Source organism: Bufo bufo, chromosome 2, assembly GCF_905171765.1.
Source record: "Bufo bufo chromosome 2, aBufBuf1.1, whole genome shotgun sequence".
NCBI classification, from domain to species: domain Eukaryota; kingdom Metazoa; phylum Chordata; class Amphibia; order Anura; family Bufonidae; genus Bufo; species Bufo bufo.
This window is the reverse complement of record NC_053390.1, coordinates 281,906,100-281,925,920: the sequence shown is the minus strand read 5'-3', so window position 1 is coordinate 281,925,920 and position 19,821 is coordinate 281,906,100. Positions and strand designations below refer to the sequence as shown.

At 43.1% G+C, this 19,821-nt stretch overlaps 1 protein-coding gene across 1 annotated transcript in view; it reads left to right on the top strand.

Annotated features, from left to right (window-relative positions):
* Positions 1-19,821, top strand: part of UNG (uracil DNA glycosylase) — a 27,425-nt gene extending 7,604 nt beyond the window's left edge. The window contains exons 3-7 of the mRNA XM_040416604.1: positions 1,890-1,985; positions 9,301-9,398; positions 10,199-10,287; positions 11,103-11,281; positions 19,296-19,821. Of these exons, the coding sequence (XP_040272538.1) occupies positions 1,890-1,985; positions 9,301-9,398; positions 10,199-10,287; positions 11,103-11,281; positions 19,296-19,436 (603 nt within the window). The 3' untranslated portion in view covers positions 19,437-19,821. The remainder of the gene's footprint in view (positions 1-1,889; positions 1,986-9,300; positions 9,399-10,198; positions 10,288-11,102; positions 11,282-19,295) is intronic.

Sequence of the window (19,821 nt, the reverse complement as noted above, 5' to 3'; positions counted from 1 at the left end):
AAATATTACTTTATTATAAATATATTCACAAATAGCGTTCATTAGTTACAATGGTTTATCACATCTGAGTTGGCAGGTAACAGACGTGTAGCGCAGAGGGGGAGGGAAGGGGAGTACCCTTTAACTAGGGAGAGGGAGGAGTGGTGACCCCTAACTCACCTAGCACTTGCACCTGGCTGCCCTGATGTCCCTAGACGGGCTGTTAACCTGTACGCCGATCACTTGCATAGTCCCTGGCTGAAATAAGTCCTAGGTAGCGAATAGGGTGGTGGGAGCACTAGTCCTCACCACTGACACCTAGGGTAACAACAGGGAAAGAAAAAACACCACAAACAATCCCCAAAGGGAGACAACCGGAGATCCAACAGCTCCACAGCAACTCCAACTCCACCAGAGGTCAGAATAGAAAATCTGGACAGAAATATCTGGCAACAAGGGAGGTAGAAAGGGAGAATATATAGTAGCTGACGGAGAACAGCTGAAAGGAAAAGCTACAGATTCCTAAATGGGACAAAAAAAAAAGTCTGAGGATTGAATTCAATGAGGAACTGGATGGACAGATTTCTTTTTTCGGCCTTATAAACTGTTACTAACCTAAGGCTACTTTCACACTTGCGGCAGTGTGATCCGGCGGGCAGTTCCGTCGTCGGAACTGCCCGCCGGATCTGCCGCTGACTGAAAGCATTTGTGAGACGGATCCGGGTGCGGATCCGTCTCACAAATGCATTGCAAGAACTGATCCGTCTCTCCGCTTGTCATGCGGACCGACGGATCCGTCTTGTACATTTTTTCACATTTTTACCGATCTGCGCATGCCAGAGCGACGAATACGGCATTCTGGTATTCTGAATGCCGGATCCGGCGCTAATTCATTCCTATGGGGAAAAAATGCCGGATCCGGCGTTCAGGCAAGTCTTCAGTTTTTTTTCGCCGGAGAGAAAACCGTAGCATGCTGCGGTTTTCTCTTTTGCCTGATCAGTCAAAACTACTGAACTGAAGACATCCTGATGCAAACTGAATGGATTACACTCCATTCAGAATGCATGGGGATAAAACTGATCAGTTTTTTTCCGGTATAGAGCCCCTGTGACGGAACTCTATGCCGGAAAAGAACAACGCAAGTGTGAAAGTAGCCTAAGCTGGGAAAACCTGGACCGGAATCTATTCTCACCATTAGATCATGGAGCGATCTCTTGAGAAATGTGCGCGTAGCCAGCTGCTGCGACCTTCTGACCCCAGGCACAACAGGGTCAGTGATGGGTCGTGACATTTGTTTTGTCTGGAGAGCAATCAGGAGACATAAAATGGCCGGAGTCCTATTAGTACACACAAAACCTGTCCTACTCACACAGGAGGACAAGTTATTTACAACACTGAGGTGAGCTGCCTCATCCTCCTCCACCTCCCTACTTGTCAGGGATTATGATCCTGAATGCAGATGATAAGCACTTCAGCTGAAGGTGAATTTAGTTCATGAGGAGACATGAAGTACAGAGAAGAGGTGGGGATGTGTCTGGTGAGCAGCAGCACTTGTAGTCTCCATTACCACAGCCCCACGTCACCATAGTCTGTCCTGTCCGTCCTCTGTACTTCATGACTATAAGATGACTATATGGCACTTACTAGTTTTAGTATTCTATGTTTTATAAGCCATGTCCCCTTGTCGGGCAAATCTTCTGTGCTGTCTGCATAGAGGTCCTGTCCAAGTGATAGCGGCTGACTAGTATAATGCCATAACCAAAAAGTGGCTAACCCCTTAAATAATTCTCCTTGTATGAGCCACACCTGACATTGGCTTCAAAAACTGCACAAATAGGCCTGCACAACATCACTCTAATTTAAATTCTTAATATAAAAATTACTACATATTTTTTTCCCCCCCTCTTTAGCTTACTAGTTTTGTCTCAGAAGAAAGAAAACGATGCACGGTGTATCCTCCTCCACATCAGGTGTTTACCTGGACGCAGATGTGTGACGTCAGAGACGTAAGTGCCTGTGTCTACCTAAGTAAGAGGCAAGGAGGCTGTTTATCCTACTATGTTAATCCCATTGTTTTCGGAAAGGTTGAAGTTTCGATTGCAGCTTTCTATTGTCTAAGAGCACCATAACATATGTTCTTTTTTTTTAAATCAGATATTTCTTTATTAACATTTTCCAGTCTTATTTTATCACATTAACATGATATTTTGTAGACCACAGATGTATACATTATCTGTCATATATAGTATATAATATATACATTCTATTACACATATCTACATAGGACATGGCATAAATCCACATATAGCCTCTGGTATCAAAAGTATCTTCAATGTGAGTACAATTATCCATCCTAAACAAATAAACCCATACCTCCCCCCCCCCCCCCCTCCCTAATCCCTTTAAGGCAGGACACACTCCTAAAACATCTTCCTTAGTCATCACTCTCGGGGTGTCGGCACCACATTACTCTTAAATAAGCCATCTACCATCATCTAATTCCAATCAGCGATGTTCCATATAACATCCTAGTCCATCATCAATCTTCCCATACAGCCACATTCTAGTTCCAGGTAACCCCCTCACTATCAGGCTTCTATAAATGCCCCACACACCTGCCACCATCCAATATTCTATATATATCATCCATTCTCACTGCATTCACCTTGTCATAGAAAAAGTCCTTGTAAGTGCCAGCCAGGAGCTACAGCACCCAGAATTATCAATCCAGCTGCCCCAGATTGCTTCGAATTTGGACAGACACTTCCTTTTTTGATATACTCCTCTTTCTAGACGAATCACAATATTTAATCTAGCAACATATTCTGATATATCAGGAGGTATGGGCTGGATCCACTTTGCTGCCAATGTTTTCCTAGCTTGATATAACATTCTACCTATTCCAGTAGTTATAACAGACTGTAAATTATTATCTGGTACCAGGCCTAATACACACAGTTTGGGATCCAACTTAAAACTAGCACTATATACTTTGTTCACCAGATGTAGTATTGCTTTCCAATAAGATGACAGTGATGAACATGACCACATCATGTGTAGAAGGTCAGCTTCATCACTTCCACACTTCGGACAGGCTGGACTATTTCTGTAGCCTATTTTATGCAAGAACACTGGGGTCTTATATACCCTATGTATTAAATATAGATGGGATAACCGTGCTGCCTCACTAAGGGATAAAGTAGGGGTAAGTTCCACCGCCTCAGTCCACTGCTCATCCGTGAGTACCCCTAGATCTTTTTCCCACTGACGTCTACTTGTTAATGGATACCCTTTAAGAAAGTCCTCTAATAGGGCCTGATACACCCTGGAGATTGCTCCCTTCACTGAACCAGCTGCAACCACCATATTCAATGTCTGGCTTGACATAAATGTCACTGGGGCTATCTTAGATTGAGCTTCTAAAGCATGTCTAAGTTGTAAGTATCGATAGAACTGTGAAGAGGGCAGCCCATATTCAGAGCACAATTGTTGGTATTGTTTTAAAGTTCCTTTAAAATAAATATGGCTCAGATTCCATACCCCTTTTTTATTCCACTGGGAGAATCCATTCAGATTTTCCAATTCCTGAAGTGCGGGGTTATGCCATAAGGGCGAGATGTTCATCAATCCTGTCATCCCTAAAATACTCTTTGCCTTATTCCATACTTTCCTCATAAGAATCAAGGTCGGAATATTTCCCATTTCTCCTTTTATTTCTCCTTCAATGGCTACCAACGGGGGAGACCTATTTGCAGCCCACTTTATCAGCTGACCACTCTTCCCTCCCATGTCATCTATTACCCCCCACCCTTTAAAATGTTGGAGTTGAGCCGACAGAAAATAGAGCATAGGATTAGGCAAGGCCAGACCACCGGCTTCTTTATTCCTCTGCAGAATTTCATATTTTATTCTTCCTCTATTATTTTTCCAAATAAAAAATCGGAACAGCTGCTGTATTTTATGGAAGAAGTGCACTGGGATCCATATGGGGGAATTATGCAAAATATAAAGCAACTGAGGCATGAATATCATTTTAAGCAAATTGCCCCTACCGATCATAGAGAGAGGCAATTTATGCCAAACAGCAACCTTGCTTCTAAACCTCCCTAACAAGGGTATTAAATTACTAGGAATATAATCTGCAGGGTTCATTGACACAGTCACTCCAAGATATTTAAAAGATTGCACCACCTTGAGTTCAGAGAAAGTAGCATGAGTGGTATGCATTCGAGACGATACCGGGAGAATTACTGACTTATCCCAGTTTATACGAAGTCCAGACTGATCACCAAACTGCGATATTATAGAGATTATGGAGTCTATGGAATCCACCAGATTACCTACATAGATTAGCATGTCATCTGCATATAAAGATACGCGCTCCTCACTAGAGCCCCTCCCTAGCCCTCTCATCAGTGGAGTAGATCGTAAAAGGCACGCCAATGGCTCAATTGCTATTGCAAATAGCAAGGGAGACAACGGGCAGCCCTGTCTCGTCCCCCTCTCCAATGCAACCGAGGGTGATAATTGTCCGTTTACTCTAATTCTGGCTCTGGGCTCACTGTACAGAAGCTTGACCCATTTTAGAAAACTTATTCCAAAGCCCATCCTAGTCATGACCGCCCACAAATACTCCCACTCAACGCTGTCAAAAGCTTTGGCAGCGTCAAGTGAGATCACAGCAGCTTCACTATCCTGACCTTTCCTCCCCTCCAACTGCAGGTTTATAAACAAGCGCCTAAGATTCAATGCCGTGGATTTTCCAGGCATGAACCCAGATTGATCATCATGAATAATAGATTGAATGACCCTAGACAAACGATTAGCCAAGACTTTGGCCAGAATTTTCACATCCACCGTTAGGAGTGAGATAGGCCTATATGAATCTACGAGCGAAGGGTCTTTTCCCGGCTTGGGTATCACTACAACTATGGCTTCTCTCATGGAACATGGCAATTTACCTTCACCGTATGCATCTTTAAAAACCGTTAATAAATGTGGAAGTAATATCTCCCCATGCCTTTTATAAAATTCCCCAGGAAGACCATCGGCACCAGGTGCTTTTTCATTAGGCATAGAATTCAGGGCCATCTCCAGTTCCTCCAGGGTTATATCCTCCTCAAGAAGTGAGCTATTCTCCATAGATAAGGTAGGGACACTAATTCTTTCAAGATAACCAGCTCTATCAGAAGTAGTGGTGACCAGTCTGGACCTATACACCTCTCCAAAGTGGGTATAAAATTCTCCCAGGATATTCTCATCTCCTGTTATTAGTTGTCCATCTATTCCTCTGAGCGAGGCTATGCAGGAGGGACCATTCTGTGCTTTAGTTATTGTAGCCAACAGATGCCCCACACTTTCCCCTTCAGCAAAATACCTCTGGGCCATAAATAAACGTTTATCATCTGCTCTATTCTGTATATGTTCCCTCAAAAGCTTCTGAGCTTCCTTCCATTGTGCTTCATTAGACAACGTGGGTTGTGTTATATACGTTGTTTCCAGTTGCGTAACTCTATCTGATAGCTCCCTGTCCAGAAGACGACTTTTAGTTTTCCTAACACTAATGCGCTTAATGTATAAACCTCTCACAAACGCCTTCAGGGTGTCCCAAACCACCGCCCCTGAAGTCGAGCCTATATTAATAGTTAAAAAGTCAATGATAGCTTTAGATATATCAGTTCCTGTATCCACTATTGATAGCCAGAATGGGTTTAATCGCCAGATGGGTCTAGGAGCACATATGTGCCTCCCCACCTCCAGTGTAATCAACAGTGGAGAATGATCAGAAAGGCTACGTGGCAGATATAAAATCTCTTTTGTTAGGGCTACCAATGATGAGGATCCTATTGCCAAATCTATTCTGGACAGGGAGCCATGTGATGCTGAGTAACATGAATATTGACGCCGATCAGGATATTTGGTTCTCCATATATCACACAGGTCTATCTCCCCCATCAGTTTCGCCAGAGAGGTAGGGGCAGCAGTGTATGTTCCCGACCCATTGTGAAATTTATCCAAAAAACCATTGAGATAGGTGTTAAAGTCACCTACAATTAATGTAGGAACTAACGGAAATTTAGAAGTAAAGGTAATAACCATCTTCATAATTTCAGCCGAATATGGAGGGGGAACATACACCGCCACTAAGATAATCCTAAACTGAAAAATACAGCAGTCTATGCATATAAATCTTCCATCATCATCAACGTACGATTCCTGAGCATTAAACGGAATAGCTTTATGCACCAAAATGCTAACCCCTCTAGCATGTGTGGAGTATGTAGAGTGAAATTCACACCCCACCCATGCTTTATGTGCTAGGTGTGTCTTATCGGCAGTCAAGTGGGTCTCAGATAAACATACAATAGCTGGCTGTATATCTTTTATAGCATGGAAAATAGCTGAACGTTTAGATGCCAAAGACATTCCTCTCACATTCCATGCACAAATATTAACGGAAGACATCATGGTATCTCATAAGCAAATGCAGAGTGTGGTGCCGACAACCCCAAGCAAACCTGCCCCTAGTAGTAATACTGAAAATATATCCTACCTTAACCCTCCCCCCTCCCAACTGTCCCCAAACTACCCTAAACATTCTGTCAGTCATGAACCCAATAAACAGGGGTACACCATAGACATTGAAAGTGAACCTAACCGTCATGGGTTAACACTAAAGGCACAGATGAAAAAAAATAAGTGCTTAGCTTATACCAGCGCTACACCCTGGATGCGCCAGTGTGTTGGCTCACCCAACTTCCCCCCCGACCACATATTAACCCATACAGTGTAGAACCAAACCAGTGAAAAACCAACATATAAAACCTTCCTTTTTAGAAAAGCATTAGATAACTCAATACTATTTCTAGCATTACTGTGTGTCAAATAAAGGACACAAGAAAAAACAAAAACAGTTCCATTGCAGATATCACCATCTCATCAGGTATTGTTGTCACGCCGATCATTTTCATGAGTGTCCAGCCACTGGCTTGCCTCTAGCGGATCCTCAAACATATGTGTGGATCCATTCGCCACCACCCGAAGCTTTGCCGGATACAACATGGAATAAGGCCACTGCAATGATCTCAATCTCTTCTTTACTGCCAAAAATTTCGCTCTCCTCTTCTGTATTTCTGCAGAAAAGTCCGGGAACATTAGAACTCGGCTATCGCCAATTTGAATATCAGGGATATCCCTGGCTGCTTTAAGTATGGCATCCCGGTCTCTATAATGTAGGACTTTAATCAGGAGAGGTCTTGGAGGCGCCCCCGGAGGCGGCGGGCGAAATGGCACTCGATGTGCACGTTCTATTGCAAAGAGTGGGGATAACTTTTCTTTCCCAATTATGTCCACCAGCCACTTTTCCATAAATGAGACAGGGTCTGAGCCCTCAGTACGCTCCGGTATTCCAATTAACCGCACATTATTCCGTCTTAGACGGTTTTCCATATCGTCAGATTTGGATATGAGTAGGGATACGTTATGTATAACTCGTTGCAAGTCCCTTTTAACAGGCGGTAGCTGGTCCTCCATGTCGCTAACGCGACCCTCCAACTCTCCCACTCTTTCTTTAAACTGCCGCATATCTTGCCTTATCAGCAAAACTTCCTCCTTTAGGCCTCCCATATTGGTATTTAGGGACGTGAGGGCTGTGCTGCATTGTGCCACCATTTTATATACGTCCGCTATAGTGGGTTCAGAAATGGGCTCCGCTTCTGGCGGCAACTCAGGACCCACCTTCAGCTTTGTCACCGATGCATATGAGGCCTGATCCACGAACTCCTCTCCTCCAGCCTCATCGGACATCTGAGCATCAGGCTCCGGATCAGCTACTGCAGCTGCTGGGGTACGGGCAAACTTCCCCAGCTTCGCCGCCACATCAGAGATCTTAGCATTCTGCCCGGCGCCATTTTGTTTAGCCGGCGTGTCTGTGCTGCCGTCCATACTCTCCTTCTCCCTCTGCTTTTGGCGGGTCATATCGAGTCCGGAGTAAACCCCAGCGTTCAGGGAGGCTTCCAGTCACGATCGGTCTCCTCTGAGGTCAGATAGGAAGCGGGTGAGCGATTATATACAGGATACTATCCAGGAGCTCAGCGCCATGCGTCTTTCTACATCGGCGGTTAGGCCACGCCCCCCACCATAACATATGTTCACATGTGGAGCGTCTAAAGGCTCTTGTGAATAGTACTGTGCATAGCAGTGGGGAGTAGATTGTTCTGGTTTTACAGTAGATCACTTACATTACTATATATTGTCACAGATGACTGAAATCAGCATGTAGGTCCATGAAGGTCTGTGTCTCACTGCACATTTTATCCAGCCGTAAATGCCATTTAACTCTTAAGTGACGAGAAACAAGAAAGATTCCTATTTGGACTGTTTCTTCTTAAGGCTACATTCACATGACCAGATGTTTTTTGCAGTCCGCAGATCCACAAAGTACGGATACCGCAACTCCTTTGTAGAAATGCTTCAGCGCATGTACTGAAGTCCCGATTGGCCGCAAGGGGCTCCAGTACTTAGCGCTTCCGGGTTTTTGTGCATTCAGGTGCCGTGATCTCACTTGATCACGGCATCTAAAGCATTTAATTACCGCATTATTGCCGGTAGTGGTAATTAGCCGCAGGTCTCTGCTGTTTGAAACAGCAGAGACTTGCCTGCCATAGCGCTCGCTGCACGCGCGAGCAGGCGTCATACTTGCACAGCGATACCAGTGCTGTACATGTACTGCGCTGGTAGCGAAAAGGTTAATTCATCTTTTAAAAGTGTTGCTGATGTCTACTGGACTCGCTGACTTGTTTCAGATGGTGATGTTACATCCTTACTTGTGTAAAGGAAAACTGGCTTAGTTGCCCATATCAACCAATCAGATTCCATCTTTTAGTTTTCAGAGGTGCTCGGAAAAATGAAAGGTGGAATCTGATCGGGTGCTATGGGCAGCTAAGCCAGTTTTCCTGTACACTAGTTTTGATAAATCTCCCCTGTGACATCTTGTGAGAACAATAAATGTGGTAGTCACCTACATAATTAACTATGGTGTAGAAAAGACCTATAAGTGCCTGTTCACACACAAGATTCCAGAAGGAAATTTACAATACAACATGCATATATTTAGATATCACTAAAGTTTTCTTTTGCACCAATTTTAATAAATCTCCCGCTATGTATTTAACCTTTTAAGCTCAGTTAGGAGCTCCATGTGTCCCCATTTTTCCGCAGGAAGAAAAATGTATTTCATCTGTTCATATATGCGTAGTGAGAGGCTTTAGTAGGGCATATAGGCATGTTTTTATAATATATATTTTTTTTTATATCCTCTAGGTGAAGGTTGTAATTTTGGGACAGGACCCTTACCATGGACCAAACCAAGCTCATGGGCTGTGCTTTAGTGTTCAAAAACCTGTACCACCCCCACCAAGGTAAAAAGGCTTTCTAATTTTCACCAGTTTAACTTCCCATTATTTTACATTAAAGGGAATGGGTGGACATTTACTAATGGTTTTACGCCACTGTTCAGGTGTAAAAAGTTGCAAATTATGGCACAAACCATCTGTGCATGTCTTTTTAAGCTTAAGAAAACTGGGCGGGGATTTCTCCGACATGCCGCCTTCTCCCCCTCCAGTTTCCTCTGCAGCCGCCTCACATCCCGGGATCCCCATCATTATACACATATTGCAGTCTAATGAGGGCTGTAGTGTACAATGATGGGAGTTGGAGTGTGATAAGTGTACAATGATGGGGGTTGGAGTGTAATGCTCCCTGCCTGTGATGGCTTCCCTCACTTGCTATTGTGCAGCCATTTCCTGACTTTGGTGGGGTTAGGTCGAAATAGGAGTGAGGAGAATGCGGCCGCTGCGGGGACTAACATGTGCCCCCTGTGCTGCCAGATACACGGGGTCCAGAATCAGAGGTCCCCAGTGCTCCCAGCTTTGATCTCCCAGGCTCTTTGGGAGTTCTATGAACTCCAGGATGTGATGCTGCAGGAGGTACGGGGCCACTCTCTGCCCGGTGTGTAAGGGTGTCTGGTGAAGGATACGCTGCAGTTGCAGGGCCCGGATCCCTGCATACAGTGTACAGTATTTTCCTCACTTATCGGAATCACCGATAACTTTGTACTAGACCTCTTCTTGATTCCTGACATTGATGATACCTTTAGGTAAAAGTTCTTCAGTTAACCCTATGTTGCATCTTATTTGAAATGTACATGTTCTGTTTTCAGCTTGGAAAACATGTACAAGGAGCTGCAGACAGATATTGATGGCTTTGTGCACCCAGGACATGGAGATCTCACTGGGTGGGCTAAGCAAGGTAATCATTATGTAATTTGTATCACCCTGGTACATGTATGTAGCTTCATTTATCATCGCATAACCATGACGTTCAAGCTATATGGTCTTCCTGGAGGGGGGCTGCTTTGACCCAAAATTGTTGTTGCCACTTCCTTGCACATTATTGCACTAAATATGAAAACCAGCTTTAGAGGAGTTCTCCTTTTTAAATGGAAGCCGCAATCTACAATAATGGCCTAAGTAGAGACCTTCTTCCTTGCTCTGATGAAACACATGGGCAGGAGTTTTCTTTATAACACTATTTGGCTACTTTTACACTCGCGTTTTGTGCGGATCCGTCATGGACGAATCAGTTCAGATAATACAACCGTCTGCATCCGGTCAGAACGGATCAGTTTGTATTCTCTTTAACATAGCCAAGACTGATCTGTCTTGAACACCATGGAAAGGCAATGGAGGATGGATCTGTTTTCTATTGTGCCAGATTGTGTCAGTGAAAACGGATCCGTCCCCATTGACTTACACTGTGTGCCAGAACGGATCCGTTTGGCTCAGTTTCATCAGACGGACACCAAGCAGCATTTTGGTGTCCCTCTCTAAAGCGGAATGGAAACTGAACTGATGTATTCTGAGCGGATCCTTTTCCATTCAGAATGCATTAGAATACAAACTGATCCGTTTTGGACCGCTTGTGAGAGCTCTGTACGGATCTCACAAACGGAAAGCCAAAACGCCAGTGTGAAAGTAGCCTTGTATAAGCAATTGCTGTATGTAATAAAAAAATATAATATTCAGAGATTGTGGGATTTTCTTTTTTTTTTTTTTCTTTTTCAGGAGTTCTCCTACTAAATGCTGTCTTAACAGTTCGCGCGCACAATGCAAACTCTCACAAGGACAAAGGCTGGGAGCAGTTTACAGATTCAGTAGTGTCCTGGCTGAACAAAAATCTGGATGGCTTGGTCTTTATGCTCTGGGGGGCCTATGCTCAGAAGAAAGGCATCAATATAGACAGAGTAAGTTTTAGTTAAAGTAATTCCTCACATCACTTGTATATTTTCGCTAGTTTATGCTGCCCGTAAAATACACATTTAACAAGGCAACTAGTTAAGAGCCTCCCATTGGAAAATTACGGTATGGGCGATTATCTTTCAGCTGGCAATAAGTTATTTAACCCCAACTGGTGCAATGAGTTGCTTCTCAACAACTATGTCGAAAGACACATCCTGTGGTCGTGGAAAAGATGTTAGTCTGTTTGAGAAGGGTCAAATCATTGGCATGCATCAAGCAGAGAAAAAATCTAAGGAGATTGCAGAAACTACTAAAATTGGGGTAAGAACTGTCCAACACATTATTAAAAACTGGAAGGATAGTGGGGACCCATTGTATTCGAGAAAGAAATGTGGCGGAAAAAAAATCTCGAATGATCGTGATCGGCGATCACTTAAATGTTTGGTGAAATCAAATCGAAGAAAAAACAGTAGAACTCAGGGCTATGTTTAATAGTGAAAGTAAGAGCATTTCCACACGCACAGTGCGAAGGGAACTCAAGGGATTGGGACTGAACAGCTGTGTAGCCGTAAGAAAATCACTAATCAGTGAGGCAAACCAGAAAAAAAGGCTTCAATTTGCTAGGGAGCATAAAGATTGGACTCTGGAGCAATGGAAGAAGGTCATGTGGTCTGATGAGTCCAGATTTACCCTGTTCCAGAGTGATGGGCGCATCAGGGTAAGAAGAGAGGCAGATGAAGTGATGCACCCATCATGCCTAGTGCCTACTGTACAAGCGTGTGGGGGCAGTGCTATGATCTGGGTTTGCTGCAGTTGGTCAGGTCTAGGTTCAGCAACTGTATGTGCTCTAAGAATGAGGTCAGCTGACTAACTGAACATACGGAATGACCAGGTTATTCCATCAATGGATTTTTTTTCTTCCCTGATGGCACGGGCATATTCCAAGATGACTGCCAGGATTCATCGGGCTCAAATTGTAAAAGAGTGGTTCAGGGAGCATGAGACATAATTTTCACTCATGGATTGGCCACCACAGTGTCCAGACCTTAACCCCATTGAGAATCTTTGGGATGTGCTGGAGAAGGCTTTGCGCAGCAGTCAGACTCTACCATCATCAATGCAAGATCTTGGTGAAAAAATTTATGTAACACTGGATGGAAATAAATCTTGTGACATTGCAGAAGCTTATCGAAACAATGCCACAGCGACTATTTTTGGTGGTGACTTTTTTTATTTTTATTTTTTTGGGACGGGCAGTGTACAATAGCCTCTATATTTAAGACATCCCATTCTTGGTAACAAAATAGCTGAAGAATACTCTTGTTATATTTAAAAAAGAAGTAAAAAAAAAAAAAATCATTATCCCTTTGACTCAGATGTGTGTGAAAACGGGTCATTGACTAAGTCCATACTCCCACGACAGCAAAAAAAATGAAAAAACTGACAATTTTTTTTAATCACAATTTTTACCAATTTTGCATCTGCTTTTCATGTACCCCATAGTGTCCCCCTGCAGTAGTAATGTTTTTTAGGCAAAAAAACCCCTCATCTACTTGTACGCGCAGAGGAAGTTGCTCCCGGCATGATCGTGTTGTGACATCATCATGCTTGAGCACAGGTCCTTCAGCATCAAGGAGTGACTTCCTCTGCGCGTGCAAGTGAATGAGGGGAGATTATTATTATTATTATTATTATTATTATTATTATTATTATACGAGGCAGATTGCACCGACTGGGAGTCCATTCCCAGATTCTGCTTCAGTGGCCAAGGTCGCAAAGCGCACGGTCCTTTCCTTTTGAGGACGCTGCGCAGCTAAAGGACCCGATGGACTGAAAGGCAGAAAGCCTCCTTAAAAAAACGTGGGACGCTACGGCTGCTCTTTTAAAACCCGGAGTGGCGGCGACATGTGTAGCTCGTGCCTTATCGGTGTGGATGGAGCAATTAGAGCTTCACTTAATTAACAAGACCCCAAGAGAGCAGATCTTAAACAGCCTTCCCCTTCTGAGAAAGGCCAGTCTCTAAGACTTTCTGCCCATAAAGCAGTATTCTCTAACACCATTAGAAGAGTCCTGTGGTTGAAGGCCTGGTCTGGTGAAATGACCTCTAAAAACAAATTGATATCCTTACCATTCCATAGGCAAGTATGTGTTCGGCCCTGATCTGGAAAAAATCTTAGAAAATGCTGCAGACCACAAAAAAGGTTTTCCCGAAGGCAGTTTTTTCGTAAACAGCAGGATACAGATCAGATAGAGGAAAATCGGAAAGGTGGAGCTATGCCAAGGGCGGTAAAGAAAGGAATTTTCTTTTTAACCCCAACAAGGGAGATTCTTCCTCCTCTTCCAAGCAATGACACCATTCGTGTTGGGGGAAGACTCGGCTCCTTCATAAATTCCTGGGAGCAAGTCATCGCAGACCCATATATAATCAGTATTGTAAAAAACGGTTATGCTATAGAGTTGGATTCTCTCTCCCCCCCCCCCCCCCCCCCCCCCAGAAATTCTTGATAATCCAACTCCCCTAGCCTCAGAGGTCCTCTGTCCGAAGGCATAAGGGAATTATTATGCCCAGGGGCAATAGAGTGTTACCAACAGGGAAATAGGAAGGGGTCACCATTCCCCATTGTTCCTAGTTCGGAAATCGAATGGCAAATTCCGGACCATTATAAATCTGAAGCCACTAAACAGACACGTAACCTATCGCAGGTTCAAAATGGAAACTGTCAAATCCGCCGGAAAACTCATCAAAAAGTAGGCTATGATGGCCACAATAGACCTCAAGGATGCTTATCTTCATGTTCCAATCCATCCCCTATCCAGAAAATATCTGAGGTTTGCAGTGAAGCTGAAAGAGAAGATTCATCACTTTCAATTCAACTGTCTGTCTTTCGGAATATCTTCTTCTCCTCGCATCTTAGCCAAGATTATGGAACAAGTAGTCGCCTCCCTAAGCCAAAAGGGAATATTAATTATTCCCTATCTGGACGATCTGTTAGTTATAGCAGAAACGTCGGATCTCCTACAAGCTCATCCTCAGGTGGTCCTATCTCACCTTCAGAACCTGGGAAAATCTTATCCCAAACCATCAAAGAATATTTTTAGGCATCCTCCTGGATTCTGTCCTCCAAAAATCCTTTCTTCCATCTCCGAACCTCCAGGTTCTAAAGTTGGGGATCCAAGAATTCTTAAAGCCTTTTTGTTCGATCAGACAGCCCATGAAGATTTTAGGTTGCCTATCTTCTTGCATTCCAGCTGCCGCCTGGGCCCAATTCCACATGAGGCCTCTGCAGGACCTCATCTTCAGGAAACAGATCTCAGTTAACCCTAGACCAGAGGAGGTCCGTACCCAAAGAGGTAAAGACCTCCTTACAGTGGTGGCTCAGAGACAAGAATCTGGAGTTAGGAGTTTCTTAGAGCCAGGAGGAGGTGCTATCGTTGACAACGGACTCCAGTTCCTGGGGCTGGGGTGCCCTTACTGCCACAGGTTCCTTTCAGGAGACTTGGTCCGAAGCTCAGAGGAGAATGTCGTCCAACTACAAAGAACTTCGGGCTATATGGGAAGGCCTCAAAGCAACTCTGCCCCAATCCAAGAACCGTCATGTACTAGTCCACTCAGATGATTCCACAGCTGTAGCCTTCATCCAACAAGGCATGGTCACCTTCAGAATCTCTCAAAACAGATTTTTCTATTTGCAGAGAAGAACCTAAAATCTCTGGCTGCGGTACACCTGAACGGTTCTCTCAATCTTCAGGCGGACTTTCTCAGTCGACTGGGGTCCCTATCCCAGTCGGCATTTCAGAGGATCCAAAATCAATGGGGCAGTCCAAATCTAGATCTGTTCGCCTCAAGAGGAAACCACAAAGTACCGCATTACTTCTCGCTCAATCCAAGGGATCTCTGTGTGGCAGTAGACTCCTTCAGTTAGGACTGGACGTCAGGAATGGTTTATACACCCCTCAAGGTATTCAAAACTGATTTTACAAACTTTGTTAACCCTTTAGGTGTTCCACAAGAATTAATGGAAAATAGATACAATTTCAAAATTTCCCTTTTTTGGCAGATTTTCAATTTTAATCTTTTTCCAGTTACAAAGCAAGGGTTAACAGCCAAACCAAACTCAATATTTATGGCCCTGATTCTGTAGTTTACAGAAACACCCCATATTTGGTCGTAAACCGCTGTACGGCACACGGCAGGGCGCAGAAGAATAAGGAATGCCATACGGTTTTTGGAAGGCAGGTTTTGCTGGACTTGTTGTTTTTATTTTTTTTACACCATGTCCCATTTGAAGCCCCACTGATGCACCCCTAGAGTAGAAACGCCAAAAAAGTGACCCCATTTTAGAAACTACGGGATAGGGTGGCAGTATTGTTGGTACTAGTTTAGGGTACATATGATTTTTGGTTGCTCTATATTACACTTTTTGTGAGGCAAGGTAACAAGAAATAGCTGTTTTGGCACTGTTTTTATTTTTTGTTATTTACAACATTCATCTGACAGGTTAGATCATGTGATATTTTTATAGACCAGGTTGTCATGGATGCTGCGATACCTAATATGTATACTTTTTTTAATTTTATTTATTGATGTAAGTTTTACACAATGATTTCTTTTTTGAAGCAAAAAAAAATCATGTTTTAGTGTTTCCATTGTCTGAGAGGCATAATTTTTTCAGTTTTTGGGCGATTACCTTGGGTAGGGAATGATTTTTGCGGGATGAAATGACTGTTTTATTGGCACTATTTTGGGGTGCGTGTGACTTTTTGATCGCTTGCTATTACACTTTTTGTGATGTAAGGTGACAAAAATGGTTTTTTTTGCACAGTTTTTTTTTTTTTTTTTTTTTTTTTTTTTTTTTTACGGTGTTCATCTGAGGGGTTAGGTCATGTGATATTTTTATAGAGCCGGTCAATACGGACGCGGCGATACTTAATATGTATACTTTTTTTTTATTTATGTAAGTTTTTTAAAACAAAAAAAAAAATGTTTTAGTGTGTCCATTTTCTGAGCCATAGTTTTTCTTATTTTTTTGGGCGATTGTCTCAGGTAGGGGCTCATTTTTTGCGGGATGAGATGACTGGTACTATTTTGGTGGGCAAACACCTTTTTGATCGCTTGCTGTTGTACTTTTTGTGATGTAAGGTGACAAAAAAATTGTTTGTTTAGCACAGTTTTTATGGTGTTCATCTGAGGGGTTAGGTCATGTGATATGTTTATAGAGCCGGTCGATACCGAATATCTATTTATTTTTTATTTTTCTTCTATTTTTTACCAATTTTTTTTAACTTTATTTGGGAAAATGACGTTTTTGTTTGTTTTTACTTGAAACTTTAAATTTTATGGGGGGAAACTTTTTTTTTTCCACTTTTTTTTTGTCCCCCCGCGCATTTAGCCAAGGTGCCTGCTCAATGATTTGAGCAGGCACCTTGTTCCGATCACTGCCCGCCAAGCGGCGGTGATCGGAAATACACATGACGTACCGGTACGTCATGTGTCCTGAAGAGGTTAAAATCCCTCAGCCTTGAAGATCCAATCCTGTTCTCCCAGAAGAAAAATCTTCTAATGCAGGTTCCAATCTCTCATCCGAACCCCAGTCTTCTCAAGCTGTCAGCCTGGTTACTGAGCAATCCATCCTCTTGGGTCTATCACAGAGGGTTGTAAATACCCTTTTGCTCAGTAGAAAATCCAATACCTCTAGGACATATCTTAAGGTTTGGAAAAAATGTGCATTCTGGTGTGGTGTTAGGTTTAACCAATCCACCCTCAATATCCCTCTCATCCTGGAATTTCTCCAGGAAGGTTTTGATATGGGTCTCTCCCCGAATACCCTTTTAAGGTACAGGTTTCCGCATTAGGTGCCCTATATAACACTAGTCTTTAAAGGTGTCTAGGTTTTTAAAAGCGGCTGATAGATTAAAACCCAGAATACTGTTCTTACAGGTTTGCCAGATTCTCCATTTGAGCCTCTAGACTCCCTGACTATTAAGTGGCTTACTCTTAAGACGATTTTCTTAGTGGCAATATCCTCTGCGCAAAGAGTTTGTGAGCCTCAGGCTTTATCTATCCAGGAGCCCTTCCTTAGAGTGTTTGAAGACAAGCTCATGTTAAAGTTAGATCCCAATTTTCTCCTTAAGGTGGTTTCTACTTTCCACAGGTCACAAGACATTGTTATTCCCTCGTTTTGTGCCAACCCCAAAAAACTAGCAGGAAACAAGATTTCATAATTTAGATGTTAGAAGCGTACTTCATTATCTAGATGTCACCAGGGATTGGAGGATATATAAAAACGTATTTTAGGTGTTCCATTTCTGAGGCCTATAGAGCCTCCGGTAAAGAAGCTCCTCGGTCCCTCAGAGCCCATTGAGTAAGATCCGTGTCTACTTCCTGGGCCGAGAGAGCCTCTGCGTCTTTAGAACAAATTTGCAGAGCGGCCACTTGGAAGAGGGCTCACACCTTCATAGGTATTTGCCAAAGTTTACTTTGTTAGTTCTCAGGATGTGCTGTCATGGAGACAACTGGGGAAATAAGTATTACACTCACCGGTAATCCAGTTTCCTGGAAGTCTCCATGACCGCACATATATTCACACCCTTTTGTTGATAATTTTACTTTATTTTAGGCCCCTTTCACACGAGCGAGTTTTCCGCGCGGGTCCAATGTGTGATGTGAACGCATTGCACCGCACTGAATCCAGACCCATTCATTTCTATGGGGCTGTGCACACGAGCTGTGATTTTCACGCATCACTTGTACATTGCATGAAAATCGCTGCATGTTCTTTATTCAGCGTTTTTCACGCAACGCAGGCCCCATAGAAGTAAATGGGGCTGCGTGAAAATCGCAAGCATCCGCAAGCAAGTGCGGATGCGGTGCGATTTTCACGCACGGTTGCTAGGAGACGATCGGGATGGGGACCCGATCATTATTATTTTCCCTTATAACATGGTTATAAGGGAAAATAATAGCATTCTGAATACAGAATGCATAGTACAATAGGGCTGGAGGGGTTAAATTTTTTTTTTTTTTAACTCTCCTTAATCCACTTGATCGCGCAGTCCAGCTTCTCTTCTGTCTTCTTCTTTGCTGTGCACAGGAAAGGGACCTTTGATGACGTCACTGCGCTCATCACATGGTCCGTCACATGATCCATCACCATGGTAAAAGATCATGTGATGAGCACAGTGACGTCATGAAAGGTCCTATTCCTCAAAGAAGACGACGGAAGAGATGCCGGCTGTGCGAAGTGGATTAAGGGGCGTTAAATTTTTTATATATATATATTTTTTTAACCCCTCCAGCCCTATTGTACTATGCATTCTGTATTCAGAATGCTATTATTTTCCCTTATAACCATGTTATAAGGGAAAATAATACAATCTACACAACCTTGAACCCAAACCTGAACTTCGGGTCTGGGTACCACATTCAGTTTTTTATCACGCGCGTGCAAAACACATTTGCACCCGCGCGATGAAAACTGAACAACGGAACGCAATCGCAGTCACAACTGACTGCAATTGGGTACCTACTCGCGCGGGTTTGCCGCAACGCATCCAGACACGCTCATCTGCAAGGGGCCTTATGTTCTACCCCTTTTCCTGGTTCCAATGAAATACACTGGCGATGAGGGGTAGGGGTGGGGTTTTTAAACCTGTTTTTTTTTTTTTCTTGTCCTGTCAGAGGAAGTCAGTCTCAGGATGTGCTGTCATGGAGACTTCTAAAAAAAAAAAAAAAAAAAAGTGCGTCTGTGTGTATGTATATGTATGTATATGTGTATATATATATATATATATATATATATATATATATATATTTCCCTATACGGTGGCAGTTAAAAACTATTCCACCGATACAACTGGGTCCATCTGGCCGTGAAAATGGCCAAAATAGAACATGTGTTTTTTGTTTTTTTTCCCCACCGTGGTGATTTGCTATTGATATATTTCAGAGACTGATATGCCTGATTATAACTGAGCCACATCAAATGAGGTGTCTTGATAACTATTTTATTTCTCTCCTAGAAACGTCATCTTGTTCTACAGACTGTTCACCCTTCTCCTCTCTCGGCACATAGAGGGTTTTTTGGCTGTTGTCATTTCTCCAAGACAAACTTGTATTTGGAAAACTTGGGTAAAAAAATGATTGACTGGAAAGCCTTATGAACTGTATAACCACTAACCATTTTATAGATATTTAAAGGGTTTTTCCAAAAGTGTGTGTTTTTATTTGACACCCACTGTCAGCTGTTTGAGAAGGCAAAGGTGCTCACAGTAGCTCTCCAGCTCGTGTGATGTCACGTTCATCGATCACATAGCCTAGGCACAGCTCAGCCCTATTGAAATGATTTTCCAGCACAGACACCTAAACAAAGTGCAGTGTGGTGCTTGGTGATCTGAGAGAAGGCTATGGCACTACTGTGAGCGTCACGCCTTCTCAAACAGATGATGGGTGAGGGTCCCAGGTGTTGGATCCCCACCAATCAGATACTGATGACCTATCCAGAGGATAGGTTATCCATAAAAATAAAAAAACTCTTTGAAAACCACT